The sequence below is a fragment of the Phaethon aethereus genome (assembly GCF_964289735.1).
Source record: "Phaethon aethereus genome assembly, chromosome: 3".
Taxonomy (NCBI): domain Eukaryota; kingdom Metazoa; phylum Chordata; class Aves; order Phaethontiformes; family Phaethontidae; genus Phaethon; species Phaethon aethereus.
This window is the reverse complement of record NC_138576.1, coordinates 34198178-34222639: the sequence shown is the minus strand read 5'-3', so window position 1 is coordinate 34222639 and position 24462 is coordinate 34198178. Positions and strand designations below refer to the sequence as shown.

The 24462-nt window shown below is 37.1% G+C and overlaps 1 protein-coding gene across 1 annotated transcript in view; it reads right to left on the bottom strand.

The window, feature by feature from the left end:
- The window catches only part of SMAP1 (small ArfGAP 1), a gene marked incomplete at both ends in the record, with an annotated part of 99891 nt that overhangs the window by 38786 nt on the left and 36643 nt on the right, over positions 1-24462 (bottom strand). The window contains 2 exons of the mRNA XM_081997937.1: positions 10559-10639; positions 14341-14418. Coding sequence (XP_081854063.1) covers positions 10559-10639; positions 14341-14418 — 159 coding nt within the window. The remainder of the gene's footprint in view (positions 1-10558; positions 10640-14340; positions 14419-24462) is intronic.

Sequence of the window (24462 nt, the reverse complement as noted above, 5' to 3'; positions counted from 1 at the left end):
ACAGAAGAGACACCACGTTCACACACAGTGTGGTTGCAAATAAAATCTGTCAAGAATATAGGATAGCCTGCAGCGATCAAGTGCTGGGATCAGACAAGCCCAGCAACCTGCCTATATGTGACTGGTCCTTCTTAGCCTCTTGCCCCCGCCTGCTTCTCATGCTTGTTCCACCCCAATCCACCTTATCCCTCCTTCCCTGCTTTTGGTCTGTCACCTAAACATCCCATAATAAGCTTCATACAATATTCTCTGCCTTATTCCTGACTTCTTTTCTCTCTGGATCCCGTAATTGTCCTATAGCCTAATATGCAATCACCCCTTCCTTACCTGGGGTTCCTGGGAAAGAATCTCTTTCCTTGAGAAAGGAAAAGAAATCCCACCTCACCACTCTCCTCCGATGGAGCTAGGAGAAGCAGATCACTGTGCTCTGTTTTCACCCGTTAGATTACTCTGGTTCTCCTCCCTATCGTTGTTCCTCTGATTCTTCAGTCTTTATGTTTTAGTTGCATAGTCTTACAGCATCACACTGAATATTGTTTCGTATAAACCACCTCTGCATTAGGACTTTTCCTAAATTAGGTTGTCCTCCGTATCATTGTAATCTTTAACATCAACTTATCGTGAACCACTCTAGCCACAATCCAACCTAACAGTCTACATCTCAACTGAAAATGAGTCAAAGTTCTTTCTGCTTTTATTCCTCCAGTTGAAATATTATGAACCTATCTGACATTTCTGGGTATTCCGAAAATGAATACTTAAATCATCCTTACAAAATGTAAGGATTGCTAAAACCTTTTAGATTCACAACTGACCCTTCAAAGTGGTGTTACAAGAGCTCCGACTTGCTTGCTTAGGCACCCATTTCAACATTTATGCTGAGATTCAACCAAACCAATTTATTTTACACCACTAAAATAGTCTATGTTTAAACAAAGAAAAAAGATATCTTGATATCTACTCACAGTGTAAACTGAGGGTTAATTATATAAGACAAAAAAAAAAAAATCTGTAGGTTATCTTGAGCAGAAGTTACCCATGTTACTATATAGTGTAAAATACACTATCTGCCAAGCAGACAAGCCTGCAGTACCCTACTCTGACATGAAGTACTATATCCTCAAGTTGAGGGAGACCATACTTGCTGAGCAGAGAGGCAGGACAGATTTATTTTTCAACAGTACACTGACATGCATGGGGACCAACCTCAGAACTGCCCCCATCTTCTAGCTGCAGGTGCCAATTTTATAAAGGAAAAATGTCAAATAAAACTGAGACAAGCTCATCCAGTTGCAACCCTTTTTTCAACAGAGACAGAAGGCAATTGATTGCAGATGTGTTAACAGTGCTGATTGATATATAAGGAGTTTAGCATTAAAGAGATGCTAGTTATTTGAACAACTAGGTACCTGTCGACTTAATTTTCTATCATACTTATCTCACAAAATTACCTAGAGCAAGAAATTTGTCCACTTCCTTCAAATTGTGTTAAAGATCCTGCTTTTATCTCTGCCACAGCTACAATGCTATCTTCCAAATACTTTGGAGTTAATTTTGCGAAGACATAATTATGTAAGAGTATGAATGTCAGAGCCATAAAGTTCTCTGTGTAACTGTTCTAGTACCATGAGCAACTATCAAAACATAATAAATTCAACAGTCCGAATACATCCTCTTATTTCTTATAGCAAAAAGCCACACAATCAACACCTATGTCAACTATGAATTTAAACTGGAAGACACTGAAAGTTGCATGACAGTGTTTGGAAGCTTGTTGAAGCCTTTTATGGCATTTTATTATTTATTTTTTAAAAACAATTTAAAGCTTAAGCTAATGTTGGAGCTTTTAATATTGTCAGCATCTGAAATTATTTTTTTATGGAAAGCAGAGTTACCATCTGTGCCTCCCACTACCCCATTGCCCAATCATGATGGTGACACACTGAGTGAGATCTCTCTGCTGAGGAGTTTAAGCACTTTCTAGCTTAAGCACAGTAAAATGAAACAGAACACACCAAGACATTTGATGGATCTGCTCATGCTTCAGCACTTGCATTATTTTAGGAAAACAAAGGAAGCCTATTATTCAAAACAAGGTAAGATTATTATTTTGAGTTACATTATTCAAAATACATACAAATTCTTGTTATCAACTTCACCTCATTCAATCCTTACCCTTTACATTGTTTCGTGTATCAGTACCACTTCTGTAAAAATGTCATGCTTTTTGTTCTTGCAAATGTGATTGTGTATACTCAATCTCCTAACTAGTACTATAATTTTTATAATCTTTTTAGATGAGACTGTTTATTTGCACTTTAAACCACACATGCTCCTGTGGTTTCAAATATTTCAGAATGAGTAAGTCTTGGTCATATAGGTGTTTTTATCTAAAGATAGCATCCATCCATGAACAAGGGTGATTTAGTTCATGCGTATTTAAATATGTTCAGGTTTTTTTGGTTCAACATACACATAAGTATATGAAAATGTTGCCTTCCTAATTGTCTCAGTGTCACCAGGAAAAAATGCAAAGCTTATCAACAAGCAAGCAGGAGAAACCTAAAAATGCCATCTGCCAATGAGTATTATCAACTGAAAACCCAGGGCAGTTCTAGGTTTTGACCTTTCGTGGAGCAAAAATATAACTGAGGATCAGTTAAAAACTAAGCACACTTAACAATACCTTTTTGTTAAAAATAGTTTGGGAAGTTAAACAAAGGCCAATTTAACCAAAGTAGTCCCAACCCCAAACTCTCATAGCTTTAAGATTCCATTTCTAAAGAATTAAAAAGAAATTAGATTAAAATACTGTTCTGTTGCAGACCAAAGTTGAGAGAATCAAGCCGATACAAACATGCACTGGGCTGAGGAAAAAAACGTGATACCTTTCCTGTAGGTTGACTCCTTTTCCAACAGTAAAAGGACAAATACTCTTTTTCCCATCTCGCAAAAAAAAGGGTTTTCTTTCAATTGGTTCTACCTGAAATATCCATTTCTTAATTTCTTTGTGTAAAAATCCCAATACGTAATAAGAGCTGCAACAGAATAATTTCATTAAGTAAGACTATTTTTCAAGGCAATCCTCAAACATAAGGAGTCCTTTGTTACCTGCAAAAGGAATGAATTGCACAGTTGAGGGAAGAGTCTAATTTGATTTGCCTTTCTCCAGATTAGCAATAGAAGCAACCAAAGAACCCAAAATAATCTGATCTCTTCCGTAAGACTGAAAAGATATGACTAGAAAGGTAAAACCAGGCTGGGACAGGTCCATAAACTGCAGGCTGAAAGAACAAGAAGCCTTAAAACTCTTCATCCTATGTGGGGGTAGGAAGCAGGGAAACAGGTTGTCCTATGTCTTATCACATACCCCTGAATCCCGAGCTTTAACTCGTATCTATTCAGTCTGAATTTGTGAAAACGAGGACTAAAAGTATAAATAAGACTATGTATTCAACCAGAGGGTAAAACAAGTTTCTATTTTTCTGTTCCTGTGATAAACATTTGATTGCTTATATAGTAGAATTTAAATTTATATTACATTTTATATATAAAGAAAAAACATTCTAAAATTAAAATCACTCAGAAAGGCGAATAATGTTTAGAATTTTAGGGAAACTTTAACAACTATTAAAGTGATTTAGCAAATATACCATCAATACAGTATCAAAATAAAGAAAACAGAATATTTACAGCTTAATTCTGTATTGGAATTATCATTTAGGTCAATATTTGTGGGACAACTTATTCCTACAACTTAAAACTAAACACCTTAAATACATCACTTCCACCAAACTGGTGTTTAAGTGGACACCAAAAATTTTGCAGGCTTTCATTTTGCCACGCATCCTCACAATGCTACACAGTTTTAAAGAACACGAGCACTATTTGCTCCAACTCATTTCTCCTTATACAAAATTATTAGGATGATAATTTGGAATACTTTGGGTAAGTAAAAAACATCCCCAGAGAACTAATGGGGACTAACAGTTCCCCTTGTTTTACTTGCCCAGACAGGTTGATTTTTGTGGCAGTTTTAGCTGTCTTGGGGCGGGGGGGGAACAAACAAAAACACCACCCTAAGAAGCTACAGTAAGTTCTCATTTGGTTAAATGAGTATTTGACACATTGTTTTTCCCATATGAATCGAAAAAGCTGCTAATATGATCTGCCCTCACTTTTACTTGAGGGGTTTTCTAGCACTTTTTAAATGCAAATAAACTTATGTCAGTACCTCAGTAACAGGGGCCATCTGGTGCTGGTTGGTACCAGTTGACTGAGGGGCAGCAGTTCACTTTTATCGCCGAGTTTAAGCTGGCAATTTGGTCTCCAGTTTGGGGGAGAAAAACAGCACTTGATATACTACCATTAAAAAATAACCTCTAGTTGACCCATTCCTGTCACTTAAGGCAACTCTACACACAAAAAAGTGCCTATTTCAAACTCAAAATGCAGTATAATAAAACGAACTAAACTTATAGTGTCAAATAGTACTTCAGTTAATCAAGTTTAAGTGCTGCAATACTTCAGAAACATTCATCATCCTGATATATTCAGCAGAAAAAGTCTTAACTTTGCAAGTCAATATTAGTTTGCAAAAGCACAAGTAGCTTGTGAAGAAAAAAGTTTGTTCTTTACATCCTAACCATTTAATTTAACTTTACTGTCCCAATACAGTGCAACCTGTCTTAAAAAGGCTTACTTTCAATAAATTAAATGCAGTTTCACAATAACTACGGCCTTCAATATGCAGTATTTTACAGTGAAACCATCACAATGCTTTCATGAAAGTCTTCAACTGATGCAAAACCTTTAAAATAAACACCACAGAAAGCTACAGAGGGCTGAATCCAAGCACTGTCAAAGCATTCAGTGGCACAGACTTAGGCGAACTTTATGATTTTGGATATCAGGAACACTTGTCAAGTTTTCCAGGGACAGTTTTCCAGAACACTTCTGCCTTAATTCTGGATTGTTAGCACTGAAGCACATCAAGATTTTCTTTATTTAAAAATTAAAAGTATATAAAAAGCTGAACCCTACAAAAATCAGAAAGATACAGGCATTATGAATGCTCTCACCCTTTACTTTTGGAGCACGCCAAAGCCACAAGACATCATACCTAGTTATACCTTTTTTTATCTGAATTCGTACTGCAGATGGACATAAAAAGGTATGTTTTAAAAAAGCTACAATTATCCTCATTGCTCTGAAATTCAAGAACTCTCACTCATAGAACTCAATCCAAGTTCTCTGTTCTAAATCAAATATTGTGCAATGGAAGTATTTTGCTAAATTAAGTACTTAACGCAACCCACATTTATTAGCAGCCTTGCCAAATGCATAGAATCACAGAATAGTTTGAGTTGGAAGGGACCTTTAGAGGTCATCTAGTCCAACGCCCTGCAAGGAGCACGGACATCTTCAACTAGATCAGGTTGCTCAGAGACCCATCCAACATGACCTTGAATGTTTCCAGGGATGGGGCATCTACCACCTCTCTGGGCAACCTGTGCCAGTGTTTCACCACCCTCACTGTGAAAAATGTCCTCCTTCTATCTAGTCTAAGTCTGTCCTCTTTTAGTTTCAAATTGATACCCCTTGTCCTATTGCAACAAGCCCTGCTAAAAAGTCTGTCCCCACCTTTCTTAGAAGTTCCCTTGAAGTACCGGAAGGCTGCAAGAAGGTCTCCCTGGAGTCTTCTCCAGGATGAACAACCACAACTTTCTCGGCCTGTCCTCAGAGGAGAGGTGTTCCATCTCTCTGATCATTTTTGTGGCCCTCCTCTGGACCTCCTCCAACAAGTCCATGTCTTTCCTGTGCTGAGGACTCCAGAGCTGGACGCAGGACTCCACGTGGGGTCTCACCAGAGCAGAGTAGAGGGGCAGAATCCCCTCCCTTGGAGGTTGGCCTTCTGGGCTGCAAACACACATTGCTGGCTCATGTCCAGCTTTTCATCCACCACGACCCCCAAGTCCTTCTGAGCAGGTCAATGCCTTCATCCCCGAGCCTGCACTGATATCAGGGGCTGCCCCGGCCCAGATGCAGGACCCTGCACTTGGCCTTGTTGAACCTCATGAGGTTCATGTTGGCCCATTCCTCAAGCTTGTCCAGGTCCCTCTGGATGGCATCCTGTCCCCCAGGTGTGTCAACCATGAAGATTTTTCTGTCCATTCTGTAAAGAGCATACCTTTCGATTGTCCACAGTCTTCCTCACACCATTCTTTGCAGCTCTCATGGCCTCATTTATCCTTGGGGCACCCAAATACCACAGCTCACACACCTCCCATTTCCCTCGTAGTCCTGACCCTTCAGCCCGGATGACCAAACTACATCTCATTTCTTTCCTTTCTATGCTTCCTTTCAGTGGAAAACAGGTGCAAGGTAGATGGAGTGCACAGGGACCCTGCTCCAACATACTGCATGAAGAAGCAGCATGGAGCTTACTTAACATGCTCTTCTGTGCTGTGAGCAGAAACTCTACCTACAACTACACAGTTTAAATTTTAGTTCAGAAAACTACTATGAGGCTTTGGTAACTCACACACCAGTAGAATATGTAAGCATTTTAAAGTCAGCAAATGACTAAATCGAGCACAGTCAATTACCTAAGGATGAACAAAAATCCTACTCAGTAGGAAATAGATATACTACTAGAAATAAAAAGGAGTTCAGTGTTTTCCTATCCTCCCAAATGGAGAACTCGCTCAGTCTGCTTAGACAGAAAAGAAAGGAAGAAAAAAAGAAAGAAAGAAAATCATGGTTGATTTGGGAAATTTCATGAACTTCAGCTGTGCAAAGGAGTAATTAATAAGAAAGGGAAGTTCCTCAGCAGCTGATGAAAGGGTGGGCAGGTTTTTCTCACCTACAAATTAAAAATTTGTATGTGTTACCATCAACAAAATAGAATGGTGGTCAAACTACCAACTTTCTCCCCTCTCCACTACTGAAAAGGGCTCTTAAAATACCAGATTTATTTTTTTAGCCAATTTAAAACTCTTCATCTTAATTGTGTGTACAGAACATGTGAAAATTACTTTCATTGCATGACAGTCTGCCTTGTGCTATTATTCTTGCCGTTGGCCCATAAGAAGCATTAAGAAGCATGTGATTAGCTCAGTTTGACTACTTATTCTTGTAATTCAGCACGTTTTTTTATTGCTGAAATTGGCATTTCTGTTGCTTGCAAACAAGCTGGGTTTTGACTGGACATCTCAGCTCCATGTAACCTGGCCCCAGTTTTCATGTCATATGAAGAACTGTATTAAATTGTTCCAGCAGTTTTCTGGCAATTTTTTCTTTTCTCCAAAGGAATTGTAAAGACAAGGTTATTTTAAGTGTGAGCACTGAGGAAACCTGAGGTCTACAATTGTGGAAATGGCACAACGAGAGGGGGAAGAACAACCCTGGGTAAGTTATGCAAGTTTCTCAACTTTCTTCAATAAGACTGTAAAGAACATTACAGCTGACAGTAGCTTGGCAATGTCACTTATTTTATTTTAAGAATTCTGCAGATCTGATGAGGAACATCATGTTGTTGGCTGCTTCCAGTAAAACTCTAATCACTGGACTAGATTCAATAACAGCTGACATAGTAAGATCTTGTTATATTACAAATCACCCAGTAATTTTGTCACAGAAAGTAGAACAGCCCAGAAAAAACAGTCAAACAAGTATCCTTGCTACTCACTATTCTGCAGTAGAACTCTCTAATCTTGATGAAATTCTACTCTACATCTGAAATCACTGTCTCCAACTCAAATGTTCATAAAACATGTTTCCCACAAAACCTGCTTTAAGGACATGATGATTCTTACCACAAAAAAATTTCAGTAGGAAAGCCTACTATTGTGAAATCAGGTAAAAGATTATTTTCTCTTCTTCTTACTTATCAAAGCATGTTAATCGAAGTATCTTTTATGCCGTAATTACCTAACACATTAGCGCAACATTGGAATAATGCAGCTTACTAAATCAGTGCTACAAGCTTTCAGCAATATTTCAAAATGCAACAGATATCACACTGGACATTCAGCTTGTTAAAGGCTAAAGACCAGTTATTCACTGGCGAAACACTCTTATGCGGATGTAGGAGCAGATTAGTCAGTTCTATGAAGCAGAGATCAGAAAATGAGATTGAATGCAAACATTTTAATTTTTTAGGATGCATATTCTTGTTTTAAGACCTGAGAAACTTAAACTCAATATAAGATATAAAAAAGAAGACATTAGAATCTTAAGACTTGTAGGGGTACATGACACTTGTAAAAAGATCTGAAGTTTTCTATAGCTTCAACTTTTTACTAGTTTAAAGCCCATAATTTTTTCCATCTTTATTGATTCTTCTACAGGATGGCTAAAACATTGCTTGAATTAAAGTCTCAAAATTGTGGTAGAACTGCCAATTGCTTGGTCACATATTTTTAATTAATTAACTTCCCAAGCCTGGAATGTCTAGATCAGAGACATACCATGCCTGCAATAAAGGCAACCAATGACTTCTCCTATGAAGTGTGAAGAGAATTCTCATATTCTGTTTCCTTCTCCAGAAAGCTGAGAACTGGGATAAATAGCCATCTACCACTTGATGTGGTTGCTGAAAACATGATACTACGGTCAAGATGCCAGCATTCCCCTACTGATTCAACATGCAATATTTAAAATATCCTACAGAGAGTCTCTAACCAGATGTGAAGTGTACCACTATTAGTCAAACTATGACGACTAGTAATGTTTATCAGCTCCCTGAAGCAGAACCACACCACAAAAGCAGCAATGTATTGGTCCGTATATAAAAATAAAACCTTTTGGTCCACTATCTCTCCAGTACTTGCAGGAAACGCAAGCATTTGATATAGCTCTCTATCCTTTGTATTCTAGAAAGCGACTGCCATTTTAAAAGATGTAATGTTTACAGTTTATTTTGAACGATCTTGAAAAGCTGGAGCTTAAAGAATCTCTTAAATTAAAAAGATGACACATACATTAGTTCCATTTGCGCAATCAGTGCTGACACATTAATAATGAAATAAAATATGCTGCAGTATTTCAAACATTTTGCAGCTGTTACAACAGCACTATTATTTAATTCAGATATATCTACCAAATTCTGCATTTTGTAATACAAGCATTTAAAATCAAAATGCTTCTTTTTACTTGCTTGATCATTAACTGCTAATCTAATGACATTTCAAATGTAAATCTAATCAGTGGCATTTCAATTGTTTTTTATTTCAAGCATTAGGGTAGTCCCTCAGCTGTAACTATGCACCGTCATCTTTTCTCCTCACCTAACCAAGTATTCCCAGCCATGTGACAACGTTCAGACATCCTTGCAAAGGGAAACCCTCTCCCCCACCAGACCAAAATTAGACCTTGGGCTTTAGAAAGTTAAGATTTCCAAACCACAGCGATGTTTTTAGCCTTTATAACTAAAGTATATTGTTCTGAGGACCAGAATAAAATATTTAATTGGGCTGGATGCCCTTGTAAAACTTCAATAATCAACCATTTTGATACTTTTGTCATCCATAAATACGCTTTAACCTCCTACCATACCAATAAGGATATCCTTTTCCACTAGCTCAGTGAAGCTACACGAACTGTCATAACAAAAGTTTGCTTCTGCACTAACTTATTCCAAAACAGCTTTCCAATTTCAGAAGATAGATACTTGTATTGGGGAAGGGCTTTTTTCCCCTCCAAGTGTGCACTATTTTTGTATCTTGTTTTATTATGCAAAATAAACAACTTATATTTGAAAACTGAACTAGAAATAAATCTGCCATCATAATGTATGAATACACATTCTTCATAACTGTAACACAGTACTATTGGGGAATAAACTGACAGATGGAGACTCCAATGCATTCTGCAGAATACACTGCAGATCAGAACATACTAATGGATTCACATAATCTGAGAGAGGACATCTGTTTTAAAAGAAATTATTGCATTTAATACTTAAATTACCCATTCCATTTTTGTTTAATATTAACTCTATACAGAAGTGTACATGATTTAATTGTACCTCCATTGCTAAGGCTGCTCCTTATGCTTTAATATAGCTGCATAAGAAGCACCTTAACTGGTTTGTCCATCATGTTTTGTGACATGATCTAGTTGAGTGTTTTCAAGTTACCTAGACTAGAGTTACTAATTTAATTCTATAAATTATACACTTACATTTAAAATAGATTAATTTATGAAATACAGTATGAAGTGACCATACAGCATGCAATAAAATTGAAAATTTTCTGTGCAAGAATAGCAATGGTACATCTTAAAAGCTTTAATTATCTGAGCTTAAATCTTAACTCACTTCCCTCTTCCCCCAAACACGTTCCTCATCATATGGTCAACCAACTTCTGTATGAAAGCAATAGCACAAATAAACCGTTCATGTGGATTATTGTCGTGGATTACCCTTCATACACACACACGTGTATATATATACAGGCTTATACACACACCCATTAAAATATTTTTTTCAAATCTTTGTACATGTCTAACACTATGTGTAATTTTTAAATAACTGGAAAAAGTAAACTATTCTTACCTTTTCAACTGCTAATTGTTTTGATGGTTTTTCTGATTCTCTCTCTCTCTTTTTCTCTTCTTTCTTTTTTTCTTTTTCCTTCTGGGGGAAAAAAAAAAAGTAATTTTGCTAGTACTCAGTAACAATGCATTTGCAAGTATGTTGAATGCCCACAGTCATATAGAATATAAACAGAGATCTTCAGTTACTCCCTTTCAGTTCAGAGTTTATGCTTCTATCTGCTCTGCTTCCAGAAGTGACTCATTTTGCTCAAATAATATACTAAAAACATTGTAAACTTTGAGAATTCAAGAAATTCACTATTTGACCTGCTCATCTTCATTTCTTCTTATAAGCAGAAGGAAAAAAGAACCAGTTTTGCTTCTCCTAAGACAAGCAAGTCTGAAAAGAAAAACCATCTACAAGTACTCCACTACCTCAGATAATCTCTGTTGTTAGGACAAATGCCAGTCTGACCAAAGAACTACAGTAAGGTAATTTGCATGCAGCTTTTGAAGAGAGTTACTAATTTTTAAATGCTAATGTAGCAGTCAAAAAAAAATTCTCCTGACTGTAAAAAGTTTACTTGGGCCATACGACAGACCTTAAGTTGTTCCAGAAAGAGAAAACGTACGAGATCCCTCTACTTTGAATGCATTATAATGACATTACAGAAATTTTTTCTTTCTAGTTTTGAATGAATAAATGGGCAATATTACAGACCCAGTCTGACTGAAGAAAACCATAAAATAGCCCTCAAGGCATCGTAATATACAGAAGATACAGACTTTTTAGCCCAGCAATTGCTTTAACATAGCATTAGTAGTGATTTTTAGACCTAGCAATCTGTCTGCATTTACCTTGTACAACTACAGTATAGTACTAGTGAGTATACCTGACCACTGAAATGGATGGAACAAGAGTTTACCATATGTAATAAAGGAGATGAGACAGTAGCTCCTAAATGTTTTTCCAGTCATTAGGCTTGGATCCCTTTGTTCAAAGCTTCGAAACAGCTTTGTTCCACCAGACACTATTTTTTATAAAGTCTCCCAATATTAGGAAGAAGTTTGAGAGGTTAGATAACTGTCCATGCAGGTCTACTATTAAAAATAAAACAGATTACTAGGCTACAGTTTTCTATCAATAAGGATTTTTTTTTTTGCCTTTTTAACATCCAATATATGTAATTTTTAAATCTGTGTAACATTTGGTTAAAATAGTTGTAACACTAAGATGAAGGTTTTTTTTCTGCTTGGGGCGGGGGGTGACAAAACACACACGGAGGGGACGGGACAGGACCGGACCAGGCATGGCAGACCTAAAGTTAACATATTCTTCACAACTTCAAATAATCAGTTTTCAACACTTTCACCATATTTACCAGATGGATTGCGCTTACTCAATTGAGGTTGCTAAAGTCCCAACTAACCCTGTGAATTATTTCATCAGGCATTAACATGAACACTCAGATCCTGGAAAGTGAGACTTATCACACCAAGCATCTGTTTAAATGTGGGTTATACTCAAGTAACAGGAAGCAATGACCACAGTCACAAAACTGCAGAAAAGGGGAATTTGAAATGTCTGTTTTGAAGAAAAGAAACAGAGACCAACTTAGATTTCAGTGAACATCAGGAACACAAAAATGAGCATAGTAACCCAAACCAGAGTCCCAGCCAACACTGCATCTCACCTGTGGCAGTGCCAGGTTTTCAAGAAAAAGTTTGTATGACTGGGACAAGTATAGAGCAGTGTTTTATTTTGAGGCCATCATAAAAACCTAAGACTTGCAGGCTTACTGAACTAAGATTACAAATGCATAGCCACGCCTTTCAAACAAAGCTCAGCCTTCCTTTCATTACTATGTCACCGATCCTAGTACCAACCTGCATTCTAAAGACTCTCAAAATCCTTTGTCTGTAATCATGTACTGCACACAAACAGACTGTCAGAGCAATAACTTTTCCAAAAGCCTTTCATTCCCTGTCACCACTCCAACCTTCCCCAATTGAATAATTTAAATAAATGTAATCTCTTCTCCTGTGGAAGCTTTTCTACGTCTTAAGACAATTGCGATTTGTTTTCTCTCCTCCTGGGAAAGGTTGTTGGAAGTGTCATAACAGTATGCCTACTTTTCCAACACATTCCTTAAGTCTACCTGAATATGTTTAAGTGGAAGTAGTTAAAGTTTTTGCATATGGATCTCCAGGATGTCCTGATTTCCAGTTGGACTTCAACATTTTTTTAAAATATGTTTTGTTAGAGAAACCTCACTTCTAGGGGAAGAAGTATCTGGAAACTTTTATTCTTCAGGACTTTGAGAATGAGGAGGGCTTGCAGTAAGTTTCATATGGCAAACACTCCATAAAGGTGATGAAATATAAATAAATGCCTCTCATTGCCCTTAAATCCCTGACAGCTTCATAGTGAAAATACAAAGACTTAAAATAAACTGTTCACCACTGTTTCTGCCTCCACACCTCACAGACCCTACAGGAACTCTCTTGATTCCCAGTGACTTTTATTTTCATTCACTTCATTTTCACCGTGGACCTGAAAACCCGTAACTCCTTCATTTTCACACTTCATAATTTCAAAATGCAAGCTTTCTGCTTCAGCTCCAGAAAATTAGATAAAAATGAATTCAGGCTAAATAAAAACATTTCTCAGATGCTGTATTCGTGCCAGAAATTCAAGTGTTTCATTACTTGCAAAAGCAGTCAAAAAACACTATGAAGATAATAAAATGAAATTGGCTTTATACTGGTCTTAAGTTCTAAGCAAAAATTATTTGTTTTTTCCCCCCTAAGATTCATTTCCAACAGTACGGTATACTAGTCACACAGAGGAACTTTCAAGTTTGAATGCATCAAGAGAGGCCAGGCGAGTTTCATTCTAAGTGGCTGCTGCTATTCCTGGTACAATTTAAAACACATGTCAAATTCACCAAGGCTTGTGGTCTAGTCCATGACACTGTCATTTAAATTTTAATTAATGTTTAAATATAGCTGGACTAAAATAATTTATGGCATCTGTCCAAATTTTCAGTATTTAGAAGAAAAAAACACAATTTACGTTTAGATCATAAGTTATTTCATATACTGTATACAGTCTCAATTTAGAGCAAAGTATCCAAAAGAGCCTAACATTGAGCATTCATATTCTAAAAAAAAATTATTTCATTATTGTTGCAAATTGTTAGATTTACTGAAAGTTTATACACATGATGCCTTACCTACTACCTGTTTCTGTGTTAAGTTTTTCTAAGGCCCTTCTAAATAGTAAATGTAATGTCAGCACATACACACGTATCCTAGCTAGAAGGGATATTAAAACCAATACAAATGAACAGAAGCGTCACAGAATTAATTCTGTATTTATCTCCAAGGACATTGAACTAAATGGCTGGAACAGTACTGATAATTTAGATTCTGAAACAAGCAAGTAATATAAAAAAAAGACATCAAAAACTATTCCTGAGGAGACAGGACAATGTCACTCATGCCCATTAGCTGGGAATGAAATGGTGTTTCCACAGTTTTGTGACACTAAATCAGAGCAGAACCAGAATTTTGACATACAAACACTAAGAGGTAACTATCACACATGTGCGTTGTCCCACTGTATTGGTTCTTTTCATTTATCTAAACCAGGAAGAAAGCAGGAGACAAGTCTTTTAAATGCCTGAGTATTACCAGCAATTCGAATTCTCTAGTTAAGTCAGTGAAATTACCCCATAGAAATGTAAACATTTGCGCAAAGCAGTAACCTGACAAGAGTTACACCCAAAACCAAAATACCTCTGCCTTGCTCTTCTCAGCAGCAGCTTGCAGAGAAGGAGAGGATGCCAAAGGCTGAGCAGCATCAGAAGAGGATATCTGTACAAAACAGAGGAAAGAAATGAGAAAGAAAATAAGCAAGAACAGCTGGGAAGGGAGGGAGCAGAGGCAGCTAAGAGTTATGATTTTCACTCTTTTTTCAATAATTTTGGGGGTGGAAGAAAAAAAAAAAACAACACAGAAAAAACAAGAAGAGGAGACGGAGTATTTCCTTTTCTTTTTCTTTTCTTTTTATCAGTATGATTTTTAAAGGAAATCTGTCAGGATTGAGTGACTTACAATGAAATTCACTAGAAGCGAATATAAGAAAATGAACCTGGATAAGAATATATCACAGGCCTAAGAAAAATAATTAGGTTTCATCCATTGTTCAATTTTATCCAGTGTGACTATTGAAATATTAATGTCCTGAAGCATGACACACTGTGCCAGAGGAGGGGGAGCAAAGAGAGTGCCTTTGTTCTTGTTCTCTGTAACAAAATACATTTATTAAGAGGAATGCAAAATAACTCTGAAAGTTATACATTAATTAAAGTTCTAATTAATTCTTCTCTAAGAGCACTCCAAATGAGGAAAGAGCGTAGGGTTAATATAAAGCAGCATTCTAGCAGTAGGATGGCAGACCTTCCAGACAGGTGACACTCCTTTTCTAGGAATCAGTGTGTAAAATTGCTATTAGCACCACTAGACTTCCAGAATTATCCAAAAGGTGTAAGTTATGTATGCAACAGATGCAGTTTGCTCAAGAAAATGGGATTTCTCTAAATGCCTTTTCATATATCTTCCTATCTTATTTCTTTATGCATAGTTGATCACTTTAATGGAAACATTATCTTTCTATTCTCCTTACTACAAAAATGCAACTGAATTACATTTACCAAACATGTAGATCTTCAGAGCTATAAAGCTGACACTTCTGTACTGTCTTGTATCACCTCTACTATCTACAAGGAAAATTTTAAAATAATGAAGCTATTACAGAGCAGGTCATTATGTCGGATCAAAATAACCAATTTAGATGACATGTTTTTACTTAGTTTAAAAAAAAAAAAACCAAACAGCTTGCACTGAAAGGAAACTGAAAGCTGGAAAAACCACCCCTACATCATGTCTAAATACCCCATATTTCATACAGAAAATCCTAACAGTATCATGGCTTATACAGCTGGAATATTCATAGAATATATTTATTCAATATTTTTACAAACTCAAAAACTATGCTTATGCTGGAAGGTGATGTAGAGCTTCAGGAAAGATATTTATAAGGTTTAATTTTTAATCCAGATTTTACCCACAGAAAAATGAAACAGAATCCTCATTTTTAAATTTAGTGTTTCAAAATCCTCAGGTTATTAGAAGAGTTATGGATACATCTGCTGCAATGAAGCTGTTTCTCAGACTGTAGCATTCTGTTGCTATAGAAACACAGGAATCCTGTTTATTCCAATTACACCACATTGTAACCAAATAAAGATGTCAGAAAAATGACTAGGTGACTACATATATTAAACTATGAGCTCTAACACCATGTTCTTTACTAAGATTCCAATTAAATGCAAATGCGTGAAACTGCGATAACAGAACATCTCAGGTATACTTTCAAGTTTCTAAAGATAAAGTGAGATAAGAGGGCGTCCCATCCTTTTGTATGCTCCAGGTTTTAAGATTATTTAAACTTGCTAGCTCTCACAGGTGAACAGCAGGTAACAGCTAGTCACCACAAAGAAGCAGATAAGCAGAATTTCATCAAATTGATGTTTGCGTCACATTTCCATCCTCCCATAATAGTTCTTCTCAATCTGCGTTATCATCTTCATAAATTAAGGGATTATCTAACCTAGGATAAGGTAATCCTGTGAAGGTCTGAAAGTAACTATTATAGTTTTGCCAACCAAGTAATGGAGAAACATCATGCAAGCTACAAGCAGGAGACAGAGTGAAAAGCAGTTGCCATCTAGCCTGGGATATGGAACAGGATGTACAAATTGAGAAATGCCCAAGCGTAATGCTTAAACAGCAGCACTACATTCACTTCAGGCTGAAAAACAGCACCTGAAAGCACACTTCACATACGCAAATATTCAACTAAGCAGAAGTACAAAAGGCATACGACTAAAGCTGATCTGTAAGAGAAGACACATTACAATACATAAAGACCTGATTAAGTTTATATAATGAAAGGAATAGCACAAGTTTGGGCTGCTGTACAGCTTTATCACCACTGCATCGTGTTAAATTTGTTATCTACCATGCTGTGCCAGATAAGGAAATCTGAATGAAAAAATCCAATCAAATCAAACTGAGTGGCTGGATAAAGCTAAACATAAAACAGGATTAAGAGAGAGGCTGGTGCAGTCCATTGTGGTGAGCGGTTAAGCAGTCAAAGAGTATCAAGAGCTGATCAGCGTACCAGAGAAGCCTGGAAAAATACTTGCTATTGGGACAAACTGAAGCTTAAGGGACAGCTGACCTGTTAACCCTGTTAAGGGTCCCAGCAAGCACTGAACCAGCCCCCTCCTGAGCGCAGAGCAGCCCAGCACGGCCCACGCCGAGTGCAGAGCAGCCGTAGCGAGAGGCAGCGTTCTCCAGGTAGAATTGAGTACCTGCGGTGTCAACTGTTCTGCTCCCAGTCTGTGTTCACATGTCGTATTGTGTCATGTCTGCATGCCAGAACTAGCACCAAATAAAACTAAAAACTATAACAACAGTGCAATATAAAGATATTCTTTCATTAGCTTGGGATTTTTTCAGTTAGAAAACTGAATTTTCACTAATATCCAAGTCATTATTACAGATGCTAATACCCTCTTCAAGCATGAAGAGAAACCAAACACCTTAGTCGTCGAGCACTTGGTTTTCAGGAGATTTGAAAACGCTCATTTTTAACTTGAACTAACCCCATATTTTAGCAAATCAGTGAAGTGCTTGATATTCTTAGATATCAGTAAAACCTCACAGGTTTTGTTTTCCCTTGAACTATCCCCCAACTCTTACTTTGAAAGGTTGTGGTATGTTCATATTTTCAAACTGCAGCACACTCTACTCATGTAATGTAGACCAAAAGCCTCAACAAATAATCCTTCTCATTAGCATAAGTCAACCCTTAACAACTTTGACACGACTCTGATGACTTTGTTGCCAAAACCCAGGTTAGACCATTCCAAGCTACTATTAATACCTTCTACATCCTGTTCTCAGCACAGACGTACCATTAGCTATGGGGGATATTAGCTACTGAACAGATGAAACACCAGTAAGGAACAGCGGTTGACAACAAGCTGTGTGCTACTGGCTTATATTTGCAGTAAATCTTTGTTTTCAAAACTACTACAGTGATAAAGCAGCTCACAGAGCTGTTCCAGTTTGTAGTAAAAAGAGATTCACTAACTTGTCAACAAATGGCAAATGAGAAAGCATCTGCTCAGTGACCTATTTCTATATTCATGGCCAGCAGTGGGAGCACTGAGGTTATACTAACCCCCAGATCAAACCACTCACCCATGACAGGTATATGCATCCCACTCTCCCAGAGTAAGTCATCAAGCTGCATTCACTCCTGGCAAAACTGCCTTTAATTAGTTGAAAGGCACCAATGCACTTTAAATATTCATAGCAGAACCCTGATCACCACTCAAAATTATTATTAAAACCTTGATAATCCTAAAACTGATTTTTGGGAGACTGACATCACCGAGAAGCAGCACTATGTAATCCCACAAAGTAACATAAGGGTTTTCTATTTGGTATTTATAAGCCTTTACTAATAGTGACTTGTTTCTGTAAGCTTCATCAGAAGCATCAGTAAAGGAAGATCTACTCCATGCTTGGGTCCAAGTTGAGCACCTAAAATACTGTTGTTTCCAAGCAGACATTCCCTCTTTAGCGCAGGGGGGAAAAAAAAAAAAAAATCCGATTTGCAAAAAACCACTATCCCATAGCAATAATTGTCTTGTTATCACTTTTCTAATTTGTCAGTTTTAAGCAATTGTTGTAGTCCAGTGGAAACAAAGACAAAAAAGCTGAAGAATCAGCTTCTAGAAAAACTGGCCAGGACTGACACCAATTATGAACTTTGAAGAGCAGACAGCAGGAAAGGTAGAAAACACCTTTGTATAATTTAGATCCAATAGAAAAAGACATTTGAGCAAGTAGGTACTAAGAGTAAAATTTGTCATCACAACCACTAAAGACAAGTGACCAAAACCTCCCCCACTTCTGGCCGCATGTGTAAAGCAATAAATTCACCTAAATTTCTACATCAAAATCCAAAAAGCAATTTCCAGCCATCTTCCAGAATTCAAGTAAAGCAGCACACACTGATCTACTCTGATAATGTATTCTAGTAGTACACTCTGGAAAGTTGTCAACTAAGACATCCTTGATTATTGGCACTTTAAAGTACCAGACAAAACCAATGGCAACCCCTGCAACCAACCATATATGCTGCTAGAAAAAGAATAAAGTTGACATGCTTGTGTGCATTAAGAATGTACTGCAAACTGACAAGCAGCATCAGAATATTTCATTTTAGTTTTTAACTTAAGAGTAGTTGGGTCTTTTGATTAGATGAATTCAGAATTGCCTAAAAGAGGGAATGAAGGCAAGGAGCTGTTTCTTAAGTTTCTACATTTATACTCATATGTCCACAAAATTTTGATCATGTTTTAGACCAAAAGACTTGCAGTCATCTCATTTTAAGCAATTATTGAATCTCTTTCCATTGCTTGTGTTTGGGGACTCCTTTTTAGAAAGCTGATAAAAATACCCATTTTACATAATGAAACTCAATACTGTCTTTAAAGCAACACGTACATTTGGTTCTGAGCAAGAAAATACATACACATGCAATAGTACTGTAAGATTTCATCTTCACCTATGCTCTGTGAGAGACTCTGGTACACAAAAACCGTAAGAACAGAAAAGAAAGGATCTGCAGGTTTACAATACTACTCCAGTTCCCTGTCCTCTTACATGGCAATGTGTTACCTGACCCCTTTTCTCCATTAAAAGCTTCTATAGTATTTATTAAGTTATTGCTTAGTAGTGGCACTATCCAAACACATGCTATATTAACAGTTTACGTAAAAGTATTGATACAAACAGTATTTGGCCCAATGGCTTTGATGTAGTCTGTGCACCATACTATTATTTCAAGTGAAAAAAGTAAGATTAAAAGAAGCATTAAATGAAGCTATCACAGAATATAACATATAAAATCTCAGAATCATTTTACTTCAGTTGGTACTAACATATTTCTGATAGTACATAACAGTCATACAAACACTATTGGCCATTAAGGTCAATGTACGAAAAGTTTTCACCAATTTCTATTTGTAGTTTTCCAAAATCCTCCTCTTAATGTAATGCAAATTATTTAGCCTTTTATTAAAAAGGATTCAAGTTAAAACTTTAGAAATCTGTATTAACCTTCCATTTAAATACAAAATTTAGGGTGCTATCACTCAGCTGGTTAAAGAGATTAAAAAAATGAGTGCGTTATCAAATCATGTCAATATATTCAGGAAATTAACAGCTGAACCAAATACAAAGGTGCCCTCAAGTGGCCATTTTATATGTACACAATATACAGAGAAATAATCGAAATGGACTACTCTGCACTCATTTGATAGGTTTTAAGTACAGCTACTACATATGTTTTTCTTATTTCATCAGACTTTTGACTTTATTACTGTACATGTCCAACAAATGTTGACAACACTAAAATCAGTATTTTATTTTAAAGCAGTAGCAATTAAAGACTGCTATTAGATGCACATAAACACACAACCAGTTGCTTGCCATTTTTAAAAGAGGCCTATTCTCAAAATACTGAAAGGAGAATAAGAATACTAAGGTACTCTTAATAGCACTTATCTATGAATTTCTGCAGAACTTCTTCAGACTGACAAGGCTTTTTTTTAAAGTTACTAAAACATGTCCCCTGTTCAGTGCTCTAACCGCTGGACACCAGATAGCAAAGGTTGAGTGTCCCACATTTCACAAAACACAGCAGTAGCTGGCTTTACAAAGCAGCCAGTACTGCTCTTCCATCAATATTCTGAATGCGCTCACCACTCGTCCACCCCTTCAGACTGCCCATATCTCATTACAGGAGTACGGTGAAGCTTATGCACAAGCTGGCTGTAGTTCTGAATGTGTGCAAGGCTATAGCTGTTCATTAAATTCACATCAAGCAGAGAAGCAATTACTCAGTGTTCTGGGAAATACAGAATAGTATTAGACTTGAGTGCAAAATACGTTTTCCAACTGTAACCAAGAGCATCCATACCTATTAATGTCCACATTTTTTTTTAGATTTAGCTTCTCCTTTAGATAACCACCTCTCGAGATATTACAGAGAGTAACCATGGCTTAATTAAAGGCTGACAAAGGACAACAAGGCAGATGCTTTTAATCTCTTACTGGAGTGTCCTCCATTTCCCCTGTCCAACCTAACCAATACTTGTCTGTATTTGTTCCAGGGAAAACTATCTTTAGTGAGAGCTTCCCAACACTTCAGAACAATACCTTCTTTTTCCTCTTAAGTGGCTTCCCCTGCTGCATGCAGGATCATTTACATTTTCATGATCCACATCAAAGTGGCAATGCAGCCACTACAGACTTCAGCTTTGGCAGAAGTTTTGTTTACTTGGACACAGTAACTTGTAGCTAGGCAGTCCAGCTGTGTGAACTACTCCTCAGTTGAAAGTACTTATGGAAGTGGGGAAAACAAGACCCTGTATGTGGGAGCTACTGGGAATGCTGCCAGCATACCGAAAATCCACACCCTGGCTTCTCTAACGCATGCACCACTGCTGGGCAAACTCCAGCTCATGGGCAATCTCTAGTGGTACACCCAAGTACTGATACTGGGGCCAACACTATTTAACTTCATTAATGATCCATGCAATGGTCACAGTACATGATCAGCAAGTTTGACAATGGTACAGAATAAGGAGGGGTGGTCGATACACTAGACAGGTGTGCTGCCATTCAGAACAGTGTTGACAGGATGGGGCAACAGGAACCACATGAAGTTCAAAGGGAAGTGCCAAATCCTGCACCTGGGGAGGAATAACCCCATGCACTACTACTGACTGAGTGCCAACTGTCTGGAAAGCAGATTTGCAGAAGGGGACCCGAAGGTCCTGATGGACAAGTTGAACATGACCTAGCTCTGGGCTCACAAGTACAAGAGAGACATGGGCAGACTGGAGCAAGTCCAGCAAAGAAACATTAAGATAATTAAAGGACTGGAACACCTTTCAGACAGGAGAGGCTTAGTGTGTTGAGATGGTTTAGCCTGGAGGAGAGAAAGCTAAGAGGGGTGGAGGGCATAATTCTTATTAATGTGTATAAATACCTGGTGGCAGGGAGCAAAGACTGAGGCAGATTGTTGCCTGTGATATCCAGAAATAGGACAAAGAGGCACTGCTGAACGTAAATTGAAACGCAGGAAATGCTACTGAAACATAAGAAATTTTTTAATATATTTTTTATTTACTGTGGGATGCGTGAATACTCAACAGGTTACCCAGAGAGGGTGTGGAGTCTCCAGCCCTGGAGATATTCAAAACCCAACTGGACATGGCTCTAAGCAACCTGTTCGGGTTGAGCCTGCTTCAAGCAGGGAGAACTGGATGATCTCCAAAGGTTCCTCCCAGCCTGAGCTATTCTGTGATTCTATAATTCAACCCATTCTAACAGCATGATCTTGTAAAATAATTCATCCCATCAGCCCTGCCCTCAAGTCATAATTCTTGTATGGTATTTTAGTGCTTCCTACTGATGTCTATCTTCATTAGCATATTTCAAAAATACTTGATTCACAAATTCTCCATAGACCACTCAAAAACCCACTATGGTTCTTGCAATACTGGGAGGGGTAACAGGTAACCTCTCTCCAAGCCAGTGACTGAATGGTTCTGAATACTAGCTACTACAAACTTACTGTTCACATACCATATCAAACCCCAATTTATTCATTTTAAGGTGTCTACGTGACATATTTTAGTGCAGTAAATGTATTATGGATTTAATCTCCTTTAAGATTAACTTTCTGGAAAATGTACCATCACAATCTCTAAATTCACATCACATTTTATCCAGTTGCCCATCTAAGTTCATACTTCTTAAATTACATACAATGTCACAGGAAAGCATGGAAAATGTAGACTCATTATTCTTTTCCTTCAACGAATTTAAGAGTTATATGAAACTTCTGCTTCATACATAATTCATACCTTTTCTTAAATAAAGAAATTTTGTTTACTATTCTCTATTGTCAGGAGATGATAATATATTCCCACTTCATGTAGTGGAATAGATTGTGCTAGTTCCTAATTTTTGAGACTAAAAGTATCTGGAATGACCTTAAATTGATTCACCATCCACACTGAATAAGGCAATTTCCATATGCATTCTGAGAAGTTGTGCTCTTCTCCTACGTACTTATTTTTATTAAAAGCTGCAGAGATTGTTTGTGATAATACCTACATAGGTAATCTTTATCCACACTCAACACAATGACCTCACTGCTTCTCCTTATTCCTTGCGTGGCAAAAGGGTCATTGAATTAGCTATAAAACTAAACGATAGTTTGTCTTTTTACAGGTTTCATTTTACATCAAAGAGGCGCTAAGTTTTTTAAAAATTGCAAAATATGATCGCTTCAAACTTGATTTCCTGAACCTTTGTGCAACTTTAGTACACTTTTAAACTTCGTGGCATGTAGATACAGTCAAATTAAATTATTTGGATTTGCTACCAGAAACTCCTTCATTACTGCAGTGTCTCAAAGATTCACCTCAGCAGCTGTTATTCAATAGTGTATTTTAGACAGATTTTATTCGTTCTGGAACCTCAGTTCTAAAAATCACACATTTCCTCTTGGCTTATGGGCAAGCTGTGTAATCATCTACTTCAAAGCTTACTTCCTCTAAACAGTAATTTTGGAAGATTCTTACTAACTCCCAAAAACCTAAGAGGCAACATTTGCTATTTCTCTTGGCCACTGCATCTAAGATCATGAGCCTCATTAACAACCGTCCCTCCACCTTACCAGTTGTAATGCTTTGATTACAAGTATTTGGGACTCAATAAAGAGATCTTCAGTCAAGACGAATACTCTGTTCAGACATTACTTTAATAAAAACAAACATCCCACAGTGTGTTTCCAACAAGGCTCATATTTGCTCCACTTATATTTACTACAACAATTCTGAAAAAGTCCTTCAAGTCATTTATTTAACCATGCAAGTTCACATTCTTGGGGAAAGGTGTTTGTATAACTTCAAGCTGTGCTGTAAAGCTGCTCCAGGAGGTAGTAAACTAAAAGGAGCATAAACTGTTTAATGAGGTCCCAAAGCAAACAAAAGATTTAATAAGAAACAGTCTTCAGGACTAAGATTTTTAGAGGAGAAACTACTTTGCATGCTTTACCCTTCAGTTCTAGGATTATTTTGTATAAAACTCCCCTATGATGAATATAAAAGGATTTGCTTGTGCTTGAAAGTGATAATCAGGTGCAAGTATAAAAGTGGAATGATATTGCTGAACAGTTTCACGTGATAAAATTCACCTGAAGGACAGTTTTAACATACAATATTACCTCACACCACTTGACCTATGATAACTGTCTACAGTTAACTACAGAAGTGACAATGCAAGCTCTCGATTGTGTTGCACAAGCGTTCTGGGATAAATCAAGTCAAACAGCATAGCATATACTGCACAGTAAATTGCTCCTGTTATCATATCTTAGACACACCACATTATGAAGATGCCCTAATCATTTCACTACTATATGAAGTTTATTTTATTGGTTTCTATGCTCCGCTGTGCATCATTCACAGCTCATGTAGGCCTAAAAATCACAAAGGGGGGTTGGCAGAAAATTAATCCTAGGAGGACAGTATTATGCTGGGGATATTTTAAATAAGTTGACTTGCTAACAGCTACTGCTGCTCCTAAGTTGATTACTCAAAGAGAAAAAAAGTTCCTGCCATTAACAATACCAAATCACATGTGTTACTCACAGAACAAAAATTTATATATATTCCCAAGGAACATCCTGTCAGCTTC